The 27,368-nt window shown below is 40.5% G+C and overlaps 1 protein-coding gene across 1 annotated transcript in view; it reads right to left on the reverse strand.

Annotated features, from left to right (window-relative positions):
- Positions 1 to 27,368, reverse strand: part of cacna1g (calcium channel, voltage-dependent, T type, alpha 1G subunit) — a 149,987-nt gene that overhangs the window by 76,539 nt on the left and 46,080 nt on the right. Inside the window, exons 2-4 of the mRNA XM_062526293.1 lie at positions 11,255 to 11,366; positions 7,138 to 7,271; positions 924 to 1,021 (exon numbers count right to left, since the gene is read on the reverse strand). Coding sequence (XP_062382277.1) covers positions 924 to 1,021; positions 7,138 to 7,271; positions 11,255 to 11,366 — 344 coding nt within the window. The remainder of the gene's footprint in view (positions 1 to 923; positions 1,022 to 7,137; positions 7,272 to 11,254; positions 11,367 to 27,368) is intronic.

Genomic DNA, 27,368 nt, shown 5'->3' on the forward strand with positions numbered 1-27,368 from the left:
CACATAGTCTCCGCTCAAACATTGCTTTAAAACGAATGATTAGGTTCACGTAGCCGGCACCAACAACAGACATGGTGCCATTATGAGCCGAAGGCAAGGGAGAGAAACGTGCGGTGCTTGCTACTAGAGAGGGTAATTTCACAGTAAATAAAAAGGGTTCCTCCTCTCTGCTTTGGAGGAGCGTGAGCATGTGTGTGGCTCTCTTTAGGACGTCCCTCGTCCTGGCCACTGGCCTGAATACTTGTGGAGAGAAGAGGGCGACGTAATGAAGAGGAAAATGATGTGCAAATCTGTGGCACTTTACAGGAAAAGGGAAGGAAAGGGGGGAGTGGCTAATAGCTCACTGAAATTCCAAATAAATATTTTGCAAAGATCCATTGATTGCATACAATTTTTTTCCTATGCTGTTATAATAAATATTATACTATACCAACCTAAATGTAACAGTTGTGCTTAGCTTAAGTAATATCAATGTCTGATTATCTGGAATCATAATGAAATGTTGTATCAGTTTATAGTGATGTGCACTGACAGTATTTTTCCATAGAATGTGTACAGAATGTAATAACTTCTTATTTATAACCAGCTCTTGGTGGCTACTAGTCTCTGATTTTAATAATAGAACACACATCTAGACGCAACCTAATGACATCAATCACATCCACAGTGTACACAGGCGTGCCTGTGGGTTTATGAGCAGGTTTGATAGGAGCTGCAGAGTACCTCCATTTCTTTCATCCTTCCTCATGTTTCCCTCAGACCAAGAGACAACATCCTCTGAGCACTTGCAGCACTCGTGCAGTACTAGTTGCCCGCACCAAGTCGCACATGTGTTATATTTGATGGAATATTTCATAATGCAACAAGAGAGTGTGCCTGTTTTGTAAATAAATGATGTGATTATTACTGGACCATATACTCACTGGGCACTCGGTTGATGGCTCGAAGTGGCCGCAGGACCCGGACTGTACGCACGGCGGAGAAGCTGACGTTCTGCAAGTTGAGGGAGTACTCCAGCATCCTGCAATAAACATGAGCACGAGCAACGTCAGTTCAACTGCTGGAAATGTTGATATAATGATACATGAAACGTCCTTACAAACACAGGAGAGAACGTCCCTGCAACACGTATGTCTCAGAGGATATCAGAGGCTCTTACACATCTAGCAAAAGCCGTTCATTCCATGCACGCATTACCTTCTATTCAAAAGTGCACACTGCATTTGAATACTTCAAGGTGTATACTAAATAAAACCAGCAAACTAGACGGTGAAGGGGAAGACAGCGGGGACATCAGTGTTCAAGGTATTCAGGCATGAAAAGAGAAACCTGTGATCAAAGTAGTTATTTCTTCTCCCTTGTGCGCTTCCAGTTGAGGAAGAGAAGAGGGGCATTTTATTTGGGTTATCTGGGACTCCACTTCAACTTTAGCTGTCTACAGTTGAGTGAAGCGGGAAAATCAGCAATATACCACTAATCCCAACACTTCTTCAGAGGAATGTCTAAGAAACAAACACATATGTGCATTTGTGCGTGGGAGTACACCCATGCGCACACACTCAAACACAGGCATGAACAGCTGCTGGGCATATGCGGAGCTTGGATGGGAGCGCATGGAGGAATTCCCACCTTTCAGCAACTCTAAGAATGTAGCCATACTATGTCAAGGCCTGTTGTTTTGTTTTGGACTTTTTGTCAGCAGCTGTCAGTTAAGTTGCCATAACAGGATCAATCAAAACACCTCAGATATTCAAATTCAACTCAACCGACACCCTGTTTAAAAGGGGACCCACTTGTAAATTTGACTGCATTATTCATTACTATGCAAACCGGATAAATAATTACTGAAAACACTCTTCTACATTAAATCTCTCCTGCATTATAAATGAAACTGCAAAATGCACGCATGCAGTACATCTCCTATAAATGAGTAGGGACAAGGGTGAGGAACATTCACAGGTGATATACCAGATCTCTGACAGATAATAGCACAATCGTGTTTATGAGTGTGATTCCGCAAATAAAGAGAACATCTGCTGGGGCAGATAAGCAGAGCCCAAACAGGGGTAATAATCAGGAACATACACACAAACATACATTTCATTTCAGGGAGATATAAATCCAACATGTCTGTGCTCTACGACACAGCACAGCTGCAAACATCTCCAAACACAATCGACCTCAAGTAACAGACCCCCACTCCCAACTAGCACCATATACAGTATTGTTGGCCTTCATTAACAAGAAATTCTATTTAGTGATCCACTAGATAGTTATTCTTGTATGTTAGTCTATCCATAGGAAGGATTACGTAAAAATTACAAGAAAGAAACTTGAAACTTAAAATGTGAAACTTGGTGGAAAGGTGCAGAGTGGCCCAAGAAAGAGCTACACATGTACATGAATTTTGGCCCAGACCACTGGGTGCATCGATGAATCTATTTTCACTTTGGCTAACGATGTGCACATGGCCTTAGAAAAGGCCTGAGCTTTCCTAGAGTCCCTCTAGAATGTATTCTGCTTCTTCCATCTTAAACCTGTTCCAACTACCGAAGACACATCTTCTGCCACATTTTGTATTTTCTCAAAAATGCACTCTAGATTTATGCCTGCACATTTCCACACCAGACTCTACCTCAGCCATCTGTCGGAGTGTTAATAATTAGGCGGATATCCCTGGGTCTTGTCTCACATTAGCATATTGCCTCTTGCTATGGGATTTCTATCTGCTGGTCACTACTTGACATCAGTACTGTATGTCCTCCTAACTTATACAGTAGTTAGATATTTAAACATTTCAGTTTTAAACCCTTCACAACACCAGCAGCGCAATCTATGAAATGTGATGCCTTTGTTTGTATTCACGCTACACTCATCCCTACAGACAAAGGCCAGTGATTATGTACACTAAGATCCTGTCTGTATCATAGCCCCTATGTTAGGCTACTTGAAAGAAAAAAAAGTCACAAGAGATCTACAAATACTTTAGATGTGCATACATTTTGCCCATTTGTTGTTGCTAATGTTGCAGATCTATCTATAATCTATCACCAGCCCACTTATCTGACCTGGGCTTCCGCCACAGTAGCCCACCTTTTATTTCTACCAGTCCACCCAAATACACTAAAACCAGACCAGCTTCAAAGTCCTTGGCCCTGGAGGCAGTGAGGATAGGGATCTGGCTTTTCATCAGCTACTGTAGCATGGAACTGGAGCAAGTTTGAGTGAGAGCCTAACCTCCTCACCACCAACACTTGACAGGAAGAATGGAGCTCCCCTGAACACAGAGATAATCATTTTCTATTCTTTTCACTTTTCTTTCTTATCACTGTATTTCTGTCTCCATAAATGAGTCGCTATAATAATTGCACTATGCGCATACATTAATTACTACATTAAAACTCATCAGACTGTGATTACTATAATGACTCCAACTCTGTTAGTGTTAACAGCCATTTGGAATTAACCACTCAACTGTCTATTCCTTTGCCAATTCATGCTCACTAAATATTTCATGCACCATTGATAAGCCTATTAGTTCTTCAGCTATCAACAGTCAACAACTACAGGGGAAAGTGGGCTGAGGGCAGAATAGGACAAAACAAGCCTTTTGTAAGAACAGGCTGAAGCCTTACTGGCCATGAGAAATGTGAGCACTACCACGCCTCCAATGTGTTTAAGCATTTGTTGACATTGCTGCTTAAAATAAACATTAAATAAGGGCATAGCTGAACAAGTGATAGAAAAGATGGAGTTTATTAGCACATATTAGTAGTAGGCCTAATTAGGAGTACAGTAGCTAAATAGGATCAATGGGAGGGACTCTTTTCCTCTATGACCGAAAGATATCCATTCACTTTGGGCAAGGACTACCTGGAACATTGGTCACTCTTTTGTGTAGCCTACCATCTTGAATAAAACTGCAATCATGCGCTGCATAATGTTTATTGTGTCCATATATGACAGGCAAGCTACACTGCACACTGCAGTGGAGTATCAACTAAACTGACCTCAGATTACATTGTATTCAAATAACCTGCCCCATGGCTGGCATGGTGGCATGGCCGATGGTTTCATTTACTTTCCTTTCAAACTCTGAATCCATGAACAGCTATACAGTACTTCGGAAATCCCCTGCATTCACTTATTCAAGAGAGTATTTTTTACCACTTTCACTGAAGATGTCTCCTAACTTATGAGCAGCACCTGTCCGACCTATCCTCTGGGTGCCATCTCCTTCAACTCCCTTCAAGTCATTTCACACACGCCGGTTTCCATAACATACATCATTAGTTCATAACCTCCACCTGGCATGGCTGTAAGCAAGCTCAAAACCAAAGCTATCAAGTTCATATAATCTGATAGCTACAGCCCCTACAGCTACAGAAAAGGGAAAAAAGTCTGTTGTCTATTCTATTTCTCCTAAACATAACAGTGCTGAATTTAACATTAACATTTTTAACATAATTGAATTTCTAATTAAGATCCTAAGAATACTCTGCTTCTTCTCCGTCTATTCATATTGCTCCCTTTATCTCCAAAGGGTTGTTCAGGAAAAACAGGTGAGATCTCAATAAAAGCGGATTTATTTCTTGTGAGACAAAGAAAAGATATTTTTCTCTGCCAGACACCCCTGACAGCACAGACCATTCTTACTCTGACAATTTAAAATCAAACTTCACTGAGCCTCAGATTTGAAGGGGATGGGAGGCTGTTGAGAGTGTGTAAAGGAAATGGTCCAGAACACCTGGTGAATCCAATCAGTGGTCTGTTGTTTTCATAAATGCTGAAGATAAAATATGAATGAATGAATATGGATATATGATAATATGAAATGCTTCACTGCATCCAGGTGTGCAAAAAAGCTGTTACACTGAAGACTACAGTAACTTCCAGTGTATTAGCCACACCGCATGACAAAAAGCCCTGTTCGTTAGCTGCAGTGCCAAATAGCCCATAAATCAGAATCAGATCATGATTTAATTATAAAGAAGGAAGACATGAAACACATGCTCATGTATAGCCCACCTCTGTTTATGAACCTCAGAGCTGAAGAAATCTATGCATGAACCTTGGTTAATAGGTGGGAGATTATGGCAAAGACCTACAGTACAAAGTTACCTACAGGCAGAGGAGGAATGTAATAATCCCTCCTTACTCATCTAACATGATCTTGGCCTGCTTTATGTTAGTTTGGTGGCAGATACCAATCCTAATGGAAGCAAAAGTAGGTGACCAAGACACACACTCCATGCCTGCACTCCCCTCCCTGCTAAAGTCATAAGCTGCTTTTACGGGCTCTTTGTACGCGGGTACAGATAGCTTTTGCTCATCAGAACATTGTCCTTGCCCATGTCCTTTGCTCTGTCATTTGCATCTACACTATCTGCACGCAACATCTGCCATAAATAGCTCTCAGTCAGACAGAGAAAATAAATCAAATGGACAAGTAAAGTGATTCCCATTTCTGTCTGGCCATTTTCATTCCTCAACATTTCTAGACTGCATGTGTGCTGGATAATTGGCAGGTGTTGGTGAGGTGAGTGATGCCCTTAACCCACTATTGCCAGGATATCCCTTTTGGTAATCACTACTGTTACCCTTTATCAATGCAATTCATCAATACTATTTACCATAATCAACTTAATCAATTTATTCATGCATAATAAGCATTTCCCCCCATTTTCATAGCTCATCATTATTATAAGAGAAAAAAATGTTCTCTTATAATAATGAGAGCGGAAACACTGTTGCATACTCCCGACTGAATGGCAACTCAAAGTTCTGTTCTGGAGTGCTGCCTTTGGCATGGCGTGTGTCTGTGTTTACTTTCGTTTTGTGATGTTAGAAAATGTAAACAAACATTAGCTACGTTGTCACAGAAAATAGATGATATTCTATTCAATATTTTGTTGCTGGCACAGGACTATGAAAGCCCACAGCACCAGGACATCTGCCGCCAACTTTGTTTTTGAGTGACACTAGTCTAGAGTGTAAATCAGCTTTAGGAAGCGCATGATTTGACAAAGCTAAGGCCCAGTGAAACGCTTCATATGCTACCTAAGCAGCAAGAGATATGGAGGTAATGACAGGGCTATGGCCATAGCAACCGTATATTTAGAACTAGTGACAGAAGCTTGGGTTTTGATTTACAGTAAGAGAAGATAAATTAATGTATTGCAAGAGCTGCATGGTATATGTAGGATCATGGTCTTCACAGAGTTTGGGTAGCAGAAAATAATAATGCACTCCGAAGTGTACTGTTTAGGTTAGTCTGTCTCCAACTGACATCTTCCTCATGTGAAGAACATCAGCGAGTATGCCTAGATCAGTAAGTCACGTTCATGCTTCCAGCAGCTTCCCTATATTGCATTAAATAAAAAGCAACATAAGATCAAATATAACATACCCAGCCTGTCCTACAAGGTCTTAATGATCTAATCCAACAGCTAAGCTAAATTGTTCAATTATTTAGAGTACAGCAGACTCATGTTGTCAATTGTTGTTGTCTCATTTTGGATTTGTGCAATTGCTGACTGAATATAGAGAAAACACCTATTCACCTGAACACCTACACCCAGCATCTGCTGAGCAACTCAAATGCACAGTGCCAAAGAGCAACTTACGTAACATGTTCTCAGAAAGAGTCATCAACTACATATTCCGCCCTGCTGTAATAAAAAGGCCTAAACAAAAACGGATTTAATCAAACTGCCAAAAGGGTTTGCCAGATTGATGCCACTGCAATCCTCTTCTACACATTGGCAGACATCTGCGTTGTATTTACCCATATGGCCCATGTGTTGGAACCATTTCCTGAAATCATCAATATTTATCAACACATTAGGTCTGTGACGTCTATAGTATGTGAATGACCTGTTGGCCGGGGATGCCCGGCCGGGACTCTACAAAACAAAGGCAGTGCGGTTTAACAAACTGTTCAGCTCAACAATATGAGGTCTGGTGATTGCTTCTTAATCTGGCCACTGGCCATGACTGTGATTGCACCTCTGTCATTATTCTGTTAGACAGTTGGTGTTTACTTTAAAATACAGACCGATGTTTTGCATAATTGCAAATGAGGACATCATTTGCTTGATTTGAAGAATTAAGAGAACATGCAGAGAGGACACTTACCCGGCTAAAATGATGAAGAAGTCTAGTCTGTTCCATGTGTCACCAAGATAACATTTTTTTCCAAAAATTCCCAAGGCCACCATCTTTATCACCATTTCCACAGCAAAAAATGCAAAGATGAAGTCATCAAAATCCTACACACAGGAGGGAGAGACACAAGATGAATATTCATTAGTCAGACTAAGCTACCTGGATGCACAATTACCAGTGCCCTCAGTATATTAAGGCTTATGTGAAATCACATTGAGGCAGACCACATCATACTTACATTTACACTATACATTGTCTTTGACACGCAAATAATAATAATAACAAAACATTGTTGTGTTTTTCTCATAAAGTTTTCTCTCTTGGTCCAGCATAGCACCCCATTTGAATACACAACTGGTGATGTACTAATTATGCACAAATATGCAATTATGCAAAATGATGCTTTGAACTAGAACTAGAAAAAATAAATCATCTTGGTTACTAGGACAGGACACTCCAGTGAACTGATTACTGACTTGGCCGTCTCTGCTTTGCATGGGTTGAGGATTTCTACTTGTTTATTCATCAGCAGACACTCAGGCCAGCTGGTACCTTTGCATGATGTCACCCTTGGTGTGGGCTGAAGATACAGCAGTAGGCAGGGAGACCAGTCCCTCAAGGTCAAATCGCATTGTCTAGGTAACACACCTTGTGGGAAGTCTCACCAGCTGGTACAACATTTGGTGAGAATGGCTTATAGAGGGGAAACCCCTTCCTGTTCAGATACTGGCGAAATGAGCAGTGCCAGCTGGAGTTCGCTGTAACTATGCAAAATGGCGTAGGAGGAGGCAGGGGACTGGAGAGATGAGAGAGACGGGAGAGAGGGGAGAGAAACCAAGCTGTTGCCTGCATTATATGCCACCAAATGTCAGTGAACAGCCATATGTGTCTGTGCTTATGTGTGTGTGAGCTAGCGTGTGTCTGATCAAAAGGTAAGCCACTGTGTCCTACCAAGCATGAGTGACTGACTGTACCACTGTACCAACTGTGTGTGTGTGTGTGTGTGTGTGTGTGTGTGTGTGTGTGTGTGGGTGTGATTGCTGATGCTGTGTGTGAGCTGTTATGTGGCTATGTGCTTCAGCTGTGCTCTCTCAAGAGAACTAATCCAAACATTGGGTTTCCCTCAATGCAGTATACTTCCCAGCACAACACTAGACACTAATCATCCTCTCTCTGACTGCAGTGGAAAGTGCCACGGGTGCGCAAGTGTGGTTTAGGGACTCCAATGCAAAGTGCTTATTCAGATGGCAACATATCAGAGAGCATTTAGACAATTTGGTGCTGATACCCAGGGAATTACAATCAGGCTCTATTATCTTTAAACATACCTCATATTAGGTTGTGTATTAACCACAGCTCAGTCGATGTTAAGTTTCTTTCAACATTTTTAGCACTGTACTATTGGTAAGTCTGAATAATAAGGTATATGTAGGTACTACAGACTGCCTTTTTGAATACCTTGCCTTATGAGTGCAGACAGATATAACTGATTGCAGAGTGGCGAATGGCATGATATTATTTATTGTGTGTGCTTGCCCTGCTTATCATAGAAAGAGTAAACACCAAGATATTTGAAAAGAAAAGCACACTGTATTCACAGATTTCACACTTACCTTTCTGATAAAATATAAATAAAAAACAATAAACAATGGTAAATAAAAATACTCTTAAGATTTGCTAGAGTTGTTTCAGCTCATGGTGTTGATATTAGTTATCTACAGTGACTGTTGTAACACAGTTGCATGATATGGACTGTCTCATCTGCTAGGTGAGATAAATAATAAACAACAGACGCTTTAAAACAATCTCTGTCCACAGAGCTGTCTCCTCATAACACTGTAACATTGGAGGAGCTGTTTGACATTTGATTCTAGTTTATCTGTGTAAAGCATGAAGATAGCACGACACAAATGGTGTGCTCAGCCAAGGAAAGAGTTTGGGGAACGACTAAAGAATTCTTCTGCACTGTGCTTCATGATTTCAGTTGAGAACCCCTCTCAAGGATACCAAACATATTCTCCTTTGCATATCTTACCCGGCAACGAGCTGCTCCTCCCAAAATCTCAGTTCCCTCCACACGAGCATAAAGAGGAAGCACCTCTATGATAGTCAGCACAGAAAAAAGCCTGAGGACATTTCCTAGCTTTCCACTAAAAAAAATATCATACACTCCATACATAATCTTGACTGCAGTATATAACAACATTTCCAGAATAATGACAAAGTTCTTTTCACAATAGAGTAACAGGGCAGAACAGAAAATCGAGATATGTACCTAAGTTTCACTGAGAGAGGTTCTAGGACCAAGAGCAACATACTGTATAACAACCCTCTTCTCTCATACATAGAGTAAATTGCTGCATATTTATTATTGGCAGTTTCTATTTTTGACTCAATTTGGACATGCATCACAAGAAATCGGTATGGATTTAAGCCCTATCTTTACATGCGTGTGGTACTTGGCTCCTAAATATGCAGATGGAGAGTTAATGAAGACGCACTGTGAGAGTGATCAGTCTCATGAACTCTCATCACTCACATTAGCCCAGATTAGTAGCATCTAAAGAGGACACATAGTTCCCCCTCAATACTGCGGAGAGGAGCGCGCTGAAGAGGGAGCGCTGGTGATGTGTGCTGTTGTTGGAGTGGGGGCGGATCAGAAGTAGGGTCTCTGGCACACTCAGTCTTTTATTACGTTGCCTCAGATACCATTACTCCGGCGAAGGCATTATTTCTGGCTCAGCGCGAGGTTAACCCGAGTCATGCCGGCCCCCCGGGAGCCATCATCCAGACAGTGATGGGAGAGGACTGCATGTGTTTGTGGATCGCCTGTCGGATGAGTCTCCCTTCTGCTCTCCCGCTCTTGACTTCACTAAAACACCCGTGCCAATTTCCATATGATAAGAGGGGAGTGATTTGATCACCCATCAGAGGAGATAATCGCTGTAAACCTTGAAGAGCCCCAGGCAAAAAGGAAAAGACCTCCACGTGTCAGCTCGGGAGAGAGAAATAAAGTGGTCTGCTGCACTGTGCCGCAGTACAAATTTACATGTTGACTTCCAAGCCAACTTGAAGAGAACACTTTAAACACACCCTGCATAGGATATTCTAATCGAGTAGCGGGTTGTGACTAGCGAGTTCTTGTTGTTTGTTTACAGACACAGATAGCTGTGTAGTACTTGATACAGTTTTTTTTTCTCAATAATAAAGCTTTTCAAAATGGATATTCATAGTTGAGCCTAAAATTGCTTTTTTTTCTGATGCATAGAGCATTATTTGCCAAATCGGTTTCTTCTTCCTGAAAATAACCTCAGCATGAGACAAAAGACAATGGAAGAGACGTAACTTAAAAACCAGCAAGAGGATCACCATTCTCTCAGTCATCTTGCATCCTCATCTGGATCACCAACAGGATCCCAATGCTAAAATTTGGTTTCACTTTGCAAAATCGGGTCGACAGTCCGCCTACTTACTGTACAGTATGCAGTCTGTCACTGTCACTCAAATGATGTCTGGAGTCAAGATGGAGATGGCGCATTTGCTCACTTCCTTGGTTGTAAGTGTTAGGGGAGCAATGTGATTCAGCTGAATGGCTACACTAATCCCCTACTCCGTCTGTATTATGGACGGTGCCACTCAGTGCAACAGGACTTTTGGACTGCATTAAGCAACACAAGAATGAACAAATGGTTTCTAAGAAATATCTGTAAGATGAAAGAAAACAGGCGAAAAACATGCAGACAGGACTTTTTCAGTCTTCACAGACAAAATAATCCTTTAACATTCCTATAATTTGCATACTGAACGGAACAATCCATAAGCACAACTGCTAAGAATTCCAGGATTTTACTTGTGCAGCAACATCAAAGACTCTTTCCTAATTTCAGTTGCAGAAGTCACAACTGTCAGCCCAAGTAACTACATCAATCAACATTTTAGTCCATCAAGCACTATTCTCATTGATCAGAAAGACAAATAAAACAAGAGATGTGATATGTTGTTTTGAGTGTAAAGGGTGAGATATTTGTTTCATACACAGACAGACACAGTACAGTGGTGTTGTTTAGGTTTATCTAGGGACACTCACCTCAAGGATTTTGCACCGTTCCGAGTCACACAAGATGTCTTCACAAGGATGGAACATCCCCAGGGTGACGCAGTTCAGTAGAATGACCAGCATACTCATTCTCTCGAACCACGTGGGAAACAGGAGTTAAGGAACATTTGATGGCAGAAGTCATTCCACAACTATTTCACAAAGACTGTATGGTGTGACGCATAACACTTCTATCAAGGTGTGCATTGTGAGTATGGTTGCTTCTAATCAAATAGATGTTGGGAAATCTGATGGACTCATGGCATCATGAAGTAAACACAATAGTAAACACTAAATTCTTTCAATAGCATGAGCACAATAAAAACAAACTTTTCATATAAAACAATCTTAACATCTCTTGATTTCGTGAGCTTATGGACACACAACTAATACCACATATCACCACTGGTACTCAGTAAGTTGCTTCAAGATAGGACTAATAAAACATAAATTAAAAGGAGACAAAGATGTCTTCATAATTTTGTTTATCATTGTGCCATTTAATTTACTTTGCTCAGAACAGATCGCCTGCTGCACATTTATGTCTTTAGTCTTGGACTAGGTGATAGATCAAAAGATGCAGATAGCGACCTTTGTCAAGCAGCCAAAACTTGTCACCATGCTAATTGAATTAACAGAAGCTAATGCCCTGGTAGGGGGCTGTCTGAACACGCTGGAACCAGACAAAGAACAGCTCATTTCTCTCAATTACTGGCAAACACATTACCATGGGATTACAGGACACAGGAAAAAAACTGTTGAAAGAGGTGAATGCATCATTAAAATATTTCTCAAGGCAAAAGTTGTGGTGCGAGCCACAACAACAAAGTGGTTCATATCAAAAAAGTATCCTGATGAAAAAGCCAAATGCAAACGCCCGTAAGGAGCATTCACGTTGTCCTCTCAATTGGAATTCTTCAAAGTCCATTTGAGAGTATTAGGATCGGGTGTACAGTACGAAATCATTTGAAAGTCTTGGGGTCGGATGTATGAAATCATTTGCAACTTGTTTCAGACATTAATTCTTCACTATCAGCGCCTTAAAATATGGCATGCTACGTCCAAACAGACTGCACATGAAAGGAAGTCCAACAGGCCTGCAACAGGAGCTCTGCATGGCAAGCTGTGCTTCTCTCACCCATGCGTATGCATGCATTCATGGAAGGTCAGAGAGAGAGTGGCAGGTGTGTGCAGACATGAGAGGAGGCGCATCAGCAGCCATGAATCAGGCATTCTGGGATATGTGTCATACCTACAGGTGACAACGCAGTTGCCATGTTCCACCTTTTAATGCAGGTAATCTGCAGACTGCAGATAAATGTGTGAATAGAAAATCTTTCAGAAACAATGGAATCAGTATTCAAAGCCCAAGTGTTGCTTATTTGTACCATGCCAAAAGCAACCTTTCGTTTTGCTCACCTTTTTAATGTCTTACTTTCGCTTTTCCATGTGATCCACTTCCCTATGCCTGATTGATTCTGAATTTGTTTGTTTTGGCTGCACAAATAGCTGGAGTATTTTTTTTAAATTGTACAATTACTGTTCTGCATCATCACTCTGTTTGATGACATCTTAGCATGTGTTATATTATTTCCAGATCGCTACATATTTCATTCCTTTTAATGTCCTCCACAGTTGATTCCTTTTAACTGTGCTTGTGATTGAATGAGGGTAACTGCAAATTACATTATACTGTAGGAATGGAGAAAAGCATCAACTATGAGATGAGCTGCAGGTTTGGTAAATAAAAGTGCATCTGCCTGTCAGTGCTTTTACTGTGAAAAAGAAACGGCCATTACAGTATAACTGACACAATGTTGCCATAATCTGAAAATGTTCACTTAATATGGATGACCACAGATGCATCTCCCTTACTGAATTCTATCATTCAGTACAACTGAAGAATGTAGAGTAGTCCATCGTAGACTTTTTAGATCATGTTGACTTTCAATTCAGAGTTTCTCTGGCAGCACACAATGTCATTATCATATCACTGATGTTACTAAGGACATACTGTCGGTGATGAGGCAATGAAATGTTTCAGATTAGAATGTAAAACTGTAGTGCCTGTGCACCACATATGGCCAAATAAATGCAACAATACAATTTGCAATACACTGTACATATTTAGTTAGCAGAGTCAGACAGGTGAGGGTACTGTACATCAAGGATGGTTCTAGTCCTAAATCCTGCCCACAATATTGCAAAAGCGACACTATCCTTTCCTTAAGATTGAATTGGCTCTGCTATCCTGAGCTCAGGCTTCATGGGGCATTGGATCGGTTTAGATTAGAAAGTCTAAATCTTGTGAGACCTGCTAACCTATATGCCAATCTTCCCAATCCACATTTAGGCTAAATTCTCCAAACATACTGTAATAACACCCTTTTGCCTCGCTGGGCCTACCGAGGATTAGATCATAACCTAAGTGAAATCTTTATTGAACTCAATGCACAAGGACACAGAGCATCGAGCTCCACAGCTCCTGTAAATATGGTAGCAGCACTAACACTGCCTAAATGTCCCATAATGCTTCACTGATCACTGAATTATTCCTACTCATTTTCAAACTCATCTCCAAACACAGTTCAGGACTATAGTACAGTATAACAGAGTCAAGCACTGTCTGTATCCAAATGATGAAGGATGAACTGGTAGAACACAACATTATGTAAAAGAATGTTCAAACCAAGAACCAAATATCTTCAACATTTGCCTCCCATTAGATGTCCAAAGCAACCAAATCATTGTGTTGAATCCAAAATGGTCATATTCAAAGTCATTATATCCATGTAACCACAAACAAAATCTCGCTCCAACACCAAGCGTTCCAAGACATAAGGTCAGAGGTTCTCCGGTTATAACTTATAAATATCTGTCCGTGGCCATAAAAACAATTCCCATCTTGTTTTTCTTCCCTAACACGCGGAGATGCACAAGAGAGCTGAACTCATTTTCTAGAGACAGTGGGTCTCAATTAAAAGATTGTCACAGAAAGTGGGTTCATCATGCATACAAAAAGTGCCTCGACAAAACCCTTCACTGCATCCATTCCTCCAGCAAACATGCACACTCACGTGTAAGCCCCACATGGTTCATCCGGCATTGTGGGGGAGTGTAGGTGGGACTCGCTCACAGGCGACAGCAGGATCAAAACCTCATCAACACCTTCTAGTTTATTTATGTGCAGGCAAATTCCCTTATGGGGTGTCTTCATGCACTGGAGCCTTTCTTGCTTCTCAAAGCAGCAAGAAAGACTTTTCTGTCGTATATGCTGCTTGGCTACAGTTTCGGTCTTTTCTTCGCGAGCACAGCATGGATTCTGCTAACTCCTGACATCAACTTCCAGACTAAAGGGTCTGTGGGTGTGTTAGAAGACTTAAAGAAATGTAATATTACAAAATAGTTTCATCTAAGCCTTTGCTAAAACCTTAACATTTGCTTCATTGTCTGATGTCAGCTGTCTCGTGGACAGAATGAGATGAAACATAGTGTTAGCCATCTCTGGATGTATAATTCCTACGCATCAGTCAACCAAACAGCCATTCAGAAGATAGGACTCATTTTATGTGGTGGATGACAGTGTGGTGAATTTTCATAGTCGAGTCTGAGGCATCAAGCTTAGGAGGTCCAATATAGCTTTTACTAACCACTCCAGCTGCCAACCACTCACTTGGCTTTTATTGACATGCTGTGGATAACTTGACATTCTTGACCACACCATTTGTAGTAGAAAGCTGTGTGCGTAAAATTTCCAGAATAAATTTCCAAGAATTAACAGCATTATAAAAATGACCCTGACGTTTAACAAGCAGTTCTGTCTGCGCAGATATGTGCATAGTGCATATGCGGTCTTTTTATTAAAAGATTCATCTCTCTTCTGATATGACTTGATATTTACTCCATACTGCTCACATGGCATTCACAAGAATTACTTTCGTAAGTCTGAATACAGTCATGAATAATGACAGAGAACCTCTGCACTCAGCATGCATCTTAAGGGTTTCCCCCGTGTATTGTAATGTATTCAAATACGGACTCCTTCACTTTAATTTCTTCTGGCAGTTTCACATTGCTGAGAAAAATGGGTCTGTTATTTGTACCACTGCAAACCCCACCTACTCCAGTCCAACAGAGGTTGATTAGCTGATGAGGTGATTCATTTTGGGGGGATGTCAGCTACCACTAATAAGTGGCTTTAGTAGAGGACTACTCTCCATATGTGCTACAATAATGCCTGCAGCTTTATAATTCCGCTATAATTGTTTTAATGTAGCATTGTAGTTTTAACGTAGTGCTGTAGTTTTAATGTAGCATTGTAGTTTAAAAAATTGTATTGTTTGTGTTTTCATTCCTGTTTATACACTTCAACATACAGTAGAAAGAGCCTGTCTCTACCTGACAGCATACTGTATATGTAATGATTCGTATTGGCCTCATCAAATAATAAAATAAGTCAATAAAAAAATATATGATTCCTCAACAGTTTTAACTGAACTACAGATGAACTCGGAGTATGCCTCGGTATTCCTTCTGTACCAGTAGCCACATGGGGATTTTTCTTGCTCTCGTTAAGCCTGAATAAACTCAATCCATCATACTGCTGTCCATACTGGTGCAGAGAGTGCTTGGTTTTTGTGGTTGCAGAGGTGATCGATGGGTGGATGTAAGAACAAGCATAAAAGAAGACTCCAGGGCGTTTGTGTCAGTAAGGAAGGAGACAGAAAATTGTGAAACAGTTAAACATGAAAAGGTGAAGGTATAATCTGAGCCTGAGCACAATATGGGAAATTTCACTCTGTTGATAAGAGAAAAGCAAAACAGCCTAAATCATAAGTGAGGATATCTTATCTTATACTATTTTATGAAAATACCAACAAAATAAAAGATCATTCATGCCAAATGCAATTTGCACCAACAACAAACACAACAACCAACTACCCACCTACATCCCCTACACCCCCCCCCCCACCCCTTTTCTCTATTCACTGTTATACTTTCATTTCTATACTCTTCTTTTCATTTTTTCACTTCACTTCACTGTAGATTTTTATAAAGAGAGAAAAGGCCTCTCGACAACTCGATGAATAAAACTGGGAGCTTCACAGGGTTTTCAGGTAGAAGGGGGACTGCAGAATTCTAATTCTTATGCCATACCGGTGTATGTTCTAATGTTCTTGGAAAGGTTCTTGGAAAACTCATTTAATTATTTTCTCAACAACCTTGGGACACCTTCAATTGCAAGGGTAGTGACAAAGAACAGGAAAATGGAAACTTGCAACCGACATCCTACTGCTGCAGAGTAGGGACAAACCTCCCATACAACTAGGTGTTGACCAAAATTAACATCTGACAGAATGCCCTATCTTCTGCTGTTCTGCACCAACATTACACCTTAACTCTCCCCTAATCTTTATCTCTGAACTGCTGAATTGGCTCAGGAAACAGCAGTTGCTCAGCAGGGAGAGTAGCTGGCTGGCTATTGAGTGTCGATGGTTAATGGAGTCTGGCTCTTATTGATGTGCCACTAAGACAAATTCAATGTTCCAGTGGACCTTTGGGATTAGCGCTAGACCTTTTTTCTTCAGCACAGGTCTGAGACTGTTGAAAAAGCCATTCTTACATGCACAGCCCGTCTTCACTATTACATAGAACACATTGGACACTGATATCTGAGGTAATGTTTCAAAAACCATGCTGATAACTGGTAATTGCAGTTATTATGCTACCAATAACAAAATAGAATGTCCCAAACAAAACAAGAGATCTGATCCACTTTAGCAGTGAACAGAGCAACTTCTCCAATCAGTTAACTAGAAATATTAAGTGGCACACCACTGGAGTGTCCAATAACATTCAGAATTAGCCTACAGTACATTAAAGTATGCAGACTTCAAAGTTGTAAAGATGCATTTACACTTGCAATTTATACCTGAGATCCACCAAATGGATCACCTCAACATCTCTACTTGGAGAGTTAAACTGATCACCCTGCAACTGATATTGCTGCTGGTTTCTGGCACGTGACTGGTAAAGAGGTATAGCAAGCAAAACATTTTTGAAATATATGGGAAGGAACCCACTATCATACACACTTAGGCCAAGAAGCATGGATGCACTCAGTCCCCTCAGTCTAACCGCAACAATAATTGAGATACTATTTTGCTGAACTGCGATTCTTCCTCACAAAAGCCAATGTTGCTAAGCAACAGACATTTCAGAGCTCAGAGGGACAAGGGAGTTTCCTGGCGCAAGCAAGATTGCTGCAAGCAGTGTGTGTGTGTGTGTGTGTGTGTGAGAGAGAGAGAGAGAGAGAGAGAGAGAGAGAAGGAGAGACTGAGAGAGAGAGAGAGAGGTGTACCTGTGTGTGTGTATATCTGTGTAACTTCTGAGTATGTGTCAGTATGTTCATAGGTGTAGGTATACATGTGTGTCTGCTTACATTTTAGTATAAATGACCAGTCTGACACTAATGTTACATGCAATTCATGAAGATGTAAAATTGCAGTAACATTATTTAATCTTACATTGACACTGGGAATACAAAATGCATTTTCTCTTCAAAAGCTATTTACAATAGGAAACAGAAAATGATAGGCTTAAATCATGGTACACAGCAGCTCCAGCTGTAAACATGGTTATGTAAGGCCATTTGAAGAGCACTGCCTCTCTGAGATTTGGAATAACATCTTGATCACCACTTGATCATTGATGATGATCATCAATATATCACACATGCAATCCCATGTCCAAAAAAGATGGGACATTATCTCAGTACTCTTTTATGTAAACATTCTCATTTTGAATTTGATGGCAGAAACACGTCAGAATGGGAGCAACCAGAAGTCAGGACCAGGGCACCAAAAGGGTAAAAAAAAGTTGTAAAATGCTAAAGAAAACTTTTCACCATGATTGGGTGTAAATAGAGCATATTTTAGAGTCTTTCAGAGGTAAAACAAAAATGTGTTAGCACACAATGCAATAAATAAGAATAAGGCTCTCTTAAAATTGCAACGTTTTTGGGGATTTTCATTATCTGTAGTATATAATATTGCTGAGAAATCTTTGAATGCAAGGGACAGGCCTGTAAAAAAATCACTGCATGGACACTGGAAAACTCAGATAACCATTGTTTATGAACACAGTTCTGGCGCTCAATCCACAAATGCTGTATCAATTTCTACCATGCAAAAAAGAAACCATATTTATACATGATCCTGACATTTAAGATGGACTGAGGCAAAGTGGAAAACTGTCTTGTGGTCGGACCAATCAAAGTTTGACATTCTTTTTGGAAATCACAGAGAAGGAGAGGAAAGGAGAAGGAAGGACCATGCAACTTGTTATTAACCCACAGCTGAAAAGCCAGCCTCCATGATATTGGGGTCATTACCAAAGGCAGCATATACAGTAGGCTTCACCTAGACAGGCAGAATTAACGCAGAATGATACTATTTCGATTTTAGAGCATAATAGGTTCTTTCAGGAAAGACCTTAAATATTTCAGAAAGACAATGCCAAACTGTGAATGCACATACAGTATATTACAACAGCATGGTAGAAGCATCCAGGTGCCACAATGGCCTATCTGCGGTCTAGACTTGTCATATCTGGAGCAACATGACATGAAAAACATGACAAAGAGGACCATGAAATGTTGCACAGCTGAAAGCTCAATTCCTAAATATTAAGAGACTGTTACAGTAATAGAAGTGGCGATGCAGAACAAACACACACTTGTCCCAACTTGAGTTGTGTTACTGCCATCAAATTCAAAATGAATATACCTACTATATGTACCAAAAAACAACATTATATATTTTTCAACAATTGATATGTTGTCTTTGCACAATTCAAATAGGGTTTACAAGATTTGCAAGATTGCAAATCCTCACAGTCTATCAACATTAGTTCTGTTGTGTGTCTGCAATGACAAGGTAGTTACTAAGTAAGTAGTTATGAAGACATACTGTACATGCTCATAATGAATGTTACAAGGACTTATAGTGACTTTTGAATACATTATTTATGCCATCACAGGGCTTTATAGATATAGGCATCTTGGAAGTGTTACCATAAATATTTCATCTGAAACATGAAGTGATATATTTTGCACTGTCTGTTACATACTGCTGAATGCTTGAAGACTTATCGAACATTGTGCTAGATCAGCAGTCTAGGAAAAAACTGAATAAATAGTCTTCAGTCCTGAACCGATGCCACTGGACTAATATTTCTGCATATACTCTCCAACATCAGCTTAATAGGTACGTCACATTGCTTAAATACCCCTGAGCTTCAACCCGACTTAAAGCCTTCACCACTGTGGTGACACCAAGCTGTAATTGCACCCACTACTCAGGGCCACTTTTCAGACGTGTCAGCAAAGCCTTCCCCTGAAACTACATTAGCCCACCCCTATCAGCTGTCTAATTCACTCTGGTGTGGGCAAAAACTACAAACATCAGATACCTCCAACCACACACACTGAGAGAGAGAGAGAGAGAGAGAGAGAGAGAGAGAGCTAATACTATAACACACACATGTACACGCACACACACACACACACACACACACACACACACACACACATGTGCACACAAGCATGGAATCCATGCATTGCACATGATTGCATGTATCCTACTTCAGACAATGTAAAACACAGTACAGTCCATAAGGGCCATAAAAATCACTGCAACAAAACCTGTTAATTGCCTCACTGATGAGGCCCACGGCTAATGAAGTCTGCCCATAAATACTGACACACACAGCCCAGTCGTCATTACCATAGATACTCAGTTACACAACAAAACTGCAACTGACCATGAAGATTTCCAACAATCTTTGTCAGTGTATTGTGAAATTATTACATTTGAATAAAGGAAGCCTACTCTGGCCATTTCCATTTTAGGAATCCCTCATTTACACATTCAAGATGTACCTTAATGGTAATTTTTGGACAGAAAAATATGTGAGATTACTTTGTGATTAATCTGTGGTCCGCTATAAATACTCGTGCGATTATGGTAATTGTGATGAAATGTTTTAATCAGTTGACAGCGCTGGAAAATGCTGCAGAGCATTGCTGTCCCAGTGCTCCTGGCCCCTGTGACCAAAGGCTCCTGGAGCCGCCTCCAATAATAAGGCCGTTTACAGCTTAAGGATTAGGGGTCAGCTGTGGGGGGGACTGGGAGGTGATGAGTTCCTTAGGATCCTGAGGGCTGTACTCGGTCACTACTATATCTGGTCAGTGATTCATTAAGGGGAGGTTGTTTTTTTGTTTCTTCCACCTCCTCTCTGTCCAGCATTCTATCTGACCATGGCTCTTGACTCTCACCTAACTTTAAGAAAAAAAAGCACCTAAACTCCTTTCACCTCCCAGAGCCCAGAGACACCCAGGCACACGCGCACGCACGCACGCACACACGCACACACACACAAATCCCATACTGCCCCCAGACTGCTAAGGCATTGGAGGGAACCAGGGAATGAGAGTGACTAAAATAACCTAGCAATCTCCTGGCAGCTCATATTCCATTATATTCAGTAAATAAAGCAGACCAGCACTTACCTAAGCACCAAGCACACGCCACACCAGAGCACAGCTACTGCTTGGCCTGAGTCAATGGACTGGACTGAAAAAGGACAACAAGTACACGACTAGAAATGGATGGAGAACACTGCATCTCCACTACAATTAATTCCTTTGAAAATATTTATAATCAGACAGTGAAGAGCCACGCACTGATAGAATGCCATCCCACATTAGTAGCGGCCTACAATTTGCTAGCCATGAACTTTGACACAAAGACACAAGGCAGAATGATATCATGCTCTCTTGTCCTTTCATTCTTCCTTTCTCTCACACAAAGTCCCACAAAAATACTTGTTAAAAGTGAATCAAATTAAAAAAAGGAAAATCATGTAAACACAAAGAATTTCACCATGGAAACATGGTGCTTTTAACTGTTTGTTTACACTCCAGAGAGCTTGATCTATTTTCATTTTCCACACTGGAGGTTTCTGTTTCTATGGTAATTGTCACACTTACACCAATCTTTTTCTCTTTGGATTGAAGACCACATAGTTTCAGACAGACTTTAAAGAGGCAAAATAGGAGAGTAGGATTACAATGGTGTGATAAGTATGCTACATGCATGCTGCAGGGTTCATGTAAAATCAGTAATCAATCATTTAGAAAGAAGGCATGAACTTGTCTCTTTCACAGGCTAAAATGGCTGCTGCCTCAGGTGCGTAACATTTCAGAAGATAAGATGGAAGTAAAATGCCCCCTGAAAAGATGAAAGACACGTTCCTCTGAACTGTTATTTACTGCAAGGACACTGAGGTGTCCTTTATCAAATTGTCTGCAATTGTCCGAAAGCTGCACGTTCAACCTGGAAAGAGCAGCTGTTCCATGTTCAGGCTGTATAGCAGCTTCTAAAAATCTCAGGGGCACAACCTTAAATGGCGCTATTTCCATTTGGACTTTATGCAAACAGTGCATGAGGGAAATTAATTAATTCACCACAACTCTATCACTGTGACACAGCTGCTTAATTTTGTCATTAGCACACATATGCGGCTGTGATCTAACATGTCAACTTAAAAAAAATGACAACAGACTGCTTTAAACACATTCAGGTTACAGATTATGTGTACTCAAATGTGTATTTTGAAATGTTTTCAATCAACACATTTGCATTGTCACATACATGTGAATCATTCTTTCAGCAAAAGGTATTTTTCCTCCACTGCACTTTTTGGAACAAAATCACAACCATGCCCTCCCTTCACTTTGAAAACAAAACAAACCAGGTAGAAATGTTCTGGCCATAATAACAAATTAAGTAAGGAAATTAAAGCACAGAATAACAAAATAAGCTACTTAAGAGAGCTCGAAAGAGAACAGAGGAGCTCTCTCTCTCCCTCTCTCCTTTTCTCTCTCTCTCTCTCTCTCTCTCTGTCCCTTTTATTCTATCTCTACATCAGCACCATCTGTCTCCTTTCAGAGCAAGCTAATGTGCCAGAAGAGATGGCCCATAGGAGGGCTGAATCAGTGAAAGCCACGTGGAATGAGCAGGATTTGGATACAGGATTGTCAGTCCTGAGTCAAACTAACAATAATAGCAGACAGGCGCAGTCAAGTTGAAAACTGAACTCTGTTGAATATTATCACTGCAACGCACATTTTCATGAATAATCCTACTGAACTACACCTCCGTAGGCCTTTGACTGTCTCAAACCTGCCATATTTGTCTTTCTCTGCCCCTCATGAAAGGGTTGTGCACACTGCAGGTGTTCATCCGGGATAATATATGTAACCTTCTAGATTTTAATATAATGTACAAAGTGAAATAAAACTTAACTTAAATGGACTCAAAATCATGAGAGAGCAGATTTATTTAGTCAGAGTTTCATAAAACTGAGACTAACTTGCCATCTCATTTTTATTGAATTGAATTTACATGTTTATTTGTTTTTCTCCTTGTGTGAAAAACAACATCATATCATTCTTACACACACAGTTGCTGAAACACATGTAGCTTATTGTTAATATAGTAACTTTACCAGAGGCACACAAAATGTTTCATTAGCTAGAAAGGGTCTTCCTTTCCATACAGTGTCATATTGTAAACCTTTAATGCAAACAAATGATTGAAGCAAAAAGTGGTGGTACCACTGAAAAATGGTGTGTAGAATTAACTTAATTGTAATGTGGGCATCTGTTCCAACACTGCCTCTCTCTTTCAGGCTACAAAATGAATCTATGCTGACATGTTGAGCATCAATATCTGACATACATATGGTGAGAATAAAGTACGGTACATGTCGATACATAGCAGACAAGCTGTCTAGTTTCTAGTTGGTGTATTAGCAACACCTCACATTAACACATACAGTACTGTATGAACACCTTTAACAGCACCACCCTAATCTTGAGCAAAGAAGCAATGTTTTCCAGAAGTGATTATTTGCATGATTACCCTGTTGTAAATTTACCTCACGCTGTACTCTTATCGTATATTATTCACTGAGATCAATTGAAACTGCTGTCAAATGCATCAGTCCAATCTATAGCATATTTTAAAGAGAAACAAGACTAAGTTTGTCTTATTCCAGTTTAATGTGGTTTAGCAAATGAGACACCTGTTTCTGTCCCACTATCCAGCAGGGTCAGGTGATATCAACAAATTGCAGAGTGGGAAGAGTATAAAATAAATATTCTACTGTTGACCTCCAGTCCAGGCTCAGAGCATGAGGCATTACATAAATTATTGCTGTTGCCTGGTATGATGGACTGCTATTGCAGTATACAGTATTGTACTTTTGAAAGTCTTAAATCAATGATGGGGGCACAGAGTGGCAGATAATGTGTATTAGAGGAGAGATATACAGCATCCTATGGGACTTCATTACAAAAATGTACCAAGTAACTATAGCGTATTTGAGTTGAGTTTTCAAAGGAAAAATGACCTCCGTTACTGAGCTGTTTGTTCCATTTACAGCATCAAGCAGAAATGCAGTCAAAATGTTACCATATACAGTACATACAACAGAAATGATGCCAGAGGCACAGCGGGCAGGTTTCATAGCGGGACTCCTCATTGCAACACACAAATACATTATTGAAGACTTCAAGACTCATCAATTCCACAAAGGCAAAGAGCACTCTTCATATTCTTGTCCACAGTGAGTGCAGCCTATGTCAAAGCGGCCTCTCACAGTTTATAAATGGTCAGTAGTGGGACACGGATAACTGGCAATCTCCTCACCTTGTCTTTGTTGCCTTCATGATTTCCTCTTAAAAGGTTCTTATATTAAAAAGGAGATATCGTTTATCAACAATGAAAAGCCAGCTGGAGGCTGCCACTTTCTTTCTCTCTCTTGCGCGTGTGCAGGTGTGTTCCAAATTAGATGGAGAAGCATAACGCTCACATCGGATCTGCTATATAGAGGAGACCCAAAAAGTGTCATCCTTATGTAACATATTTTTGCTGAGTTTTGACATGGTGAACGTTCTCTAAGAAGAGTGAAAAGCAGTTTCCAGTAAAGCTACAGTACTCCTATCTGTTGGCTACATGTTGGTGCCCCCTCTGTCAGCACAACTTAAACAGACATTTGGAATATTCAACTGAATCAATTCATTGACATTCAAAAAATATTTCGCAACTGGCAACCGCAATCTCATAAATTGTCAGGAAAATCGCAATTAGATATTTTCCCCAAATCATGTATCCCTCATTACAGCCTTGATCTATATTACATTATATCCCTAAACACATGGTGAAACTAATATGTCAATAAAATAAAACAATGCTTCTGAACGTGACTTCTACAGTAATGTTCAGATTTCTGTTTCAGAAATATACTGTATGCAATTTGGTGCATATTTGAGTATGGTATAGTTTCATTTTAATATCTAAACTTAACATTTAAGTCTGGGCAAGATTGATGGTGACATGTAAAATGTATAGAGAGGTATAAGAAACCACCCAGAGAAATATTTCAAACATTTGAAGTTCAAAGTTCAAAAACCCATGAAGACAGTCCATCCACTCCCTAAAAAATGGGAAATTGATTGAAATACACAGGCCTGGCACCAGCTGTGGCGCAGCTGGCTGGGGCACCTGCACCGTACGCCGGCGACCCGGGTTCGATTCCCGCCCCGTGGTCCCTTCCGGATCCCACCCCTACTCTCTCTCCCATTCACTATCTGTTACTCTCTACTGTCTCTGTCATTAAAAGCATTAAAACCCCCAAAAAATATGCTTTAAAAAAAGTATTCTCTTATTCTCTTCCTACTAAAACTATAGGTACATTTAGTAAATGTAGCGGTTCTTCTTTGTGCGCTGGTTGCATCTCTTTTATAAAAGTACTGCACTCAAAACTTTTGCTGAATAACATCCGTCAGTGATATGATCCCTGATAGCAAAGTGCCAGAAAATCTCTACTGTCCAAAGTGTTCTTTATCTCTCTGAGCTTATCGGCACATCCATATTGGCACATTATGCGGCACAGTTCAAATGTGCTTCATGCACAAAACATGATTAACAGGCCATTCTATTCTTTGTCTATGTGATTAGTGACAGTCTTTGTACGCTGGATTCCACTTTAAAGCAGATTGGCCACACAAGTTGAAGCCTCGTCCCTGTGCCTGCTCCCTCACGTACATTTGGCCTTTTGTGTCTGTTTAGAAACTGACAGCTGTAGGCAGGCACCAATAGGTCATTTTAGGACATTTTAACAACTGCATGGACAAAAATGGTCTGTAAGTCATTAAAATTTCACAAATGGATCTAAAAATGTAGCCACTGATTCACAGCCATTTTGATTTAATGTATTTTGCCTTCTGAACTGTTTAATTTGAGCAATTAGGAATGTATATTCAATACCAGTCATTTTCATTTCCTGTCTTACTAAGAGCACTTTCAGCGCACAATTACTGACAACGTTGACCTTTCTAATGAACGTAAATATAAACATTATTTGTGTGTGTGTGTGTGTGTGTGTGTGTGTGTGTGTGTGTGTGTGTGTGACTGTCATAGATGTTGTTTCCGGCCTGGTCACAGGGCACGGCCCACTCCAGCTCATCTTTATTTATCCGCTGGATGGTCGAGCGTGATCGATGCCAGCCCTGTACTAACAGCTCCTCTAAATGTCAGACGGTTCTCTCAGGATCTCTGCTCCGTCTCCGTCAACACAGGACACGGTTCCACCACCCCAAGGGCCAGACGCACGCTAGAAAGCGCAGCGCAAACAGTGACTAGGCCAGTCCACACAAAGTGCATGCTGGGCCTTTTCATTTTGCTTTGAAGATACTAAACTTGAGGCTGATAATGTAATCGGTGCATGTCACCATCACTGGAATTTACAGCAGATTCAATTACGGGCGCTGTTAAATGGAATCATTGAACCACCAACCAACAGTAAAAGGAATCAAAGGCTTAGTGATCAGGAAACAGATACACATGCTAATAAGGTGACATCAAGCAGAGAGATGTCACAAGACAATAACTCAGATGATTTGTGAAGCTACTGAACATATTCAACACTGTTGTTATCTATGGAAGAAACAAAAAAACAAAAAAGTGATGGAAAGACAAGAAGAGCAAGAGTGTGGTTTGCTTTTGACAAGGTACAAATGAGCAAAGCTCATGCTCAGAATACTGATTCCACTGTTTGTAGAAGTTTCTAAAATTCACACAGTGAATACACTTGGGTTGGATTACACCTGCTTTCAAGTGACAAAAGAACTTCCACCGATATACATATGTGTGCGCGCTATCCCCTGCAGTTTTCATACATTAAACAGAATAAGTAATCGCTCACTTTAAAGCATCTCCTCCCACGTATTTACACCAAACTCCAAATTCCCATGAATGTGCATGAGTAAAGAAAAGTGCAACTTGCCATTTCAGGCTCCTACAGCAGTCAGGCTCCAGTCGTAGTCACATACTCTGTTTGTACTATGCCATGCTTTAGGCACACTTTGAGACAAAATTACGCCTAAAATAAACTCTTACATTTGGGCACATCTACCCCTCATACTCAAAATACAGACCGCACTAGGAGTTCACAGTAGAGAGGTACACTCCATCTCTCTCTTCCTCTCTCTCTCATACACACACACATACACACACACACACACACACACACACACACACACACACTTTCAGCTCTTCACTTTCATGTTTGGATCCTTTCAATCTATCAAATGTTGGAATATGGAGCCATATAGACATGCGGGTTGATGATTAAGCAGGTCTGTTCACTCCAGATCAAATGCCTTAGCCACCTACACATGGACTTGACTTGAGGCTGGGGCTGTCACTGTCCCCCAGAGGCTGAAAAGTGAGCATTTTGCCCCACAATACAGGACTTTTCCAGTGTAATGCCCCACCTATCACAATACAAGACTTTTCCAGTGTAAAACCCCACCTATCACACCTTGTGGGCTTCTCCACACTTGCTCTGTCAGATCATCAGAGATTCTAGCAGAGCTGAGGTAAAAAAAAAACTGAAATTGCAAAATTTCATCATTCCCAAAACTTACTTGCAAAACATGGATAAGCCCCACACAGACAGTTTGCTGCAAAACCCA

The sequence above is a fragment of the Sardina pilchardus genome, chromosome 22 (assembly GCF_963854185.1).
Source record: "Sardina pilchardus chromosome 22, fSarPil1.1, whole genome shotgun sequence".
Classification (NCBI taxonomy): Eukaryota; Metazoa; Chordata; class Actinopteri; order Clupeiformes; family Clupeidae; genus Sardina; species Sardina pilchardus.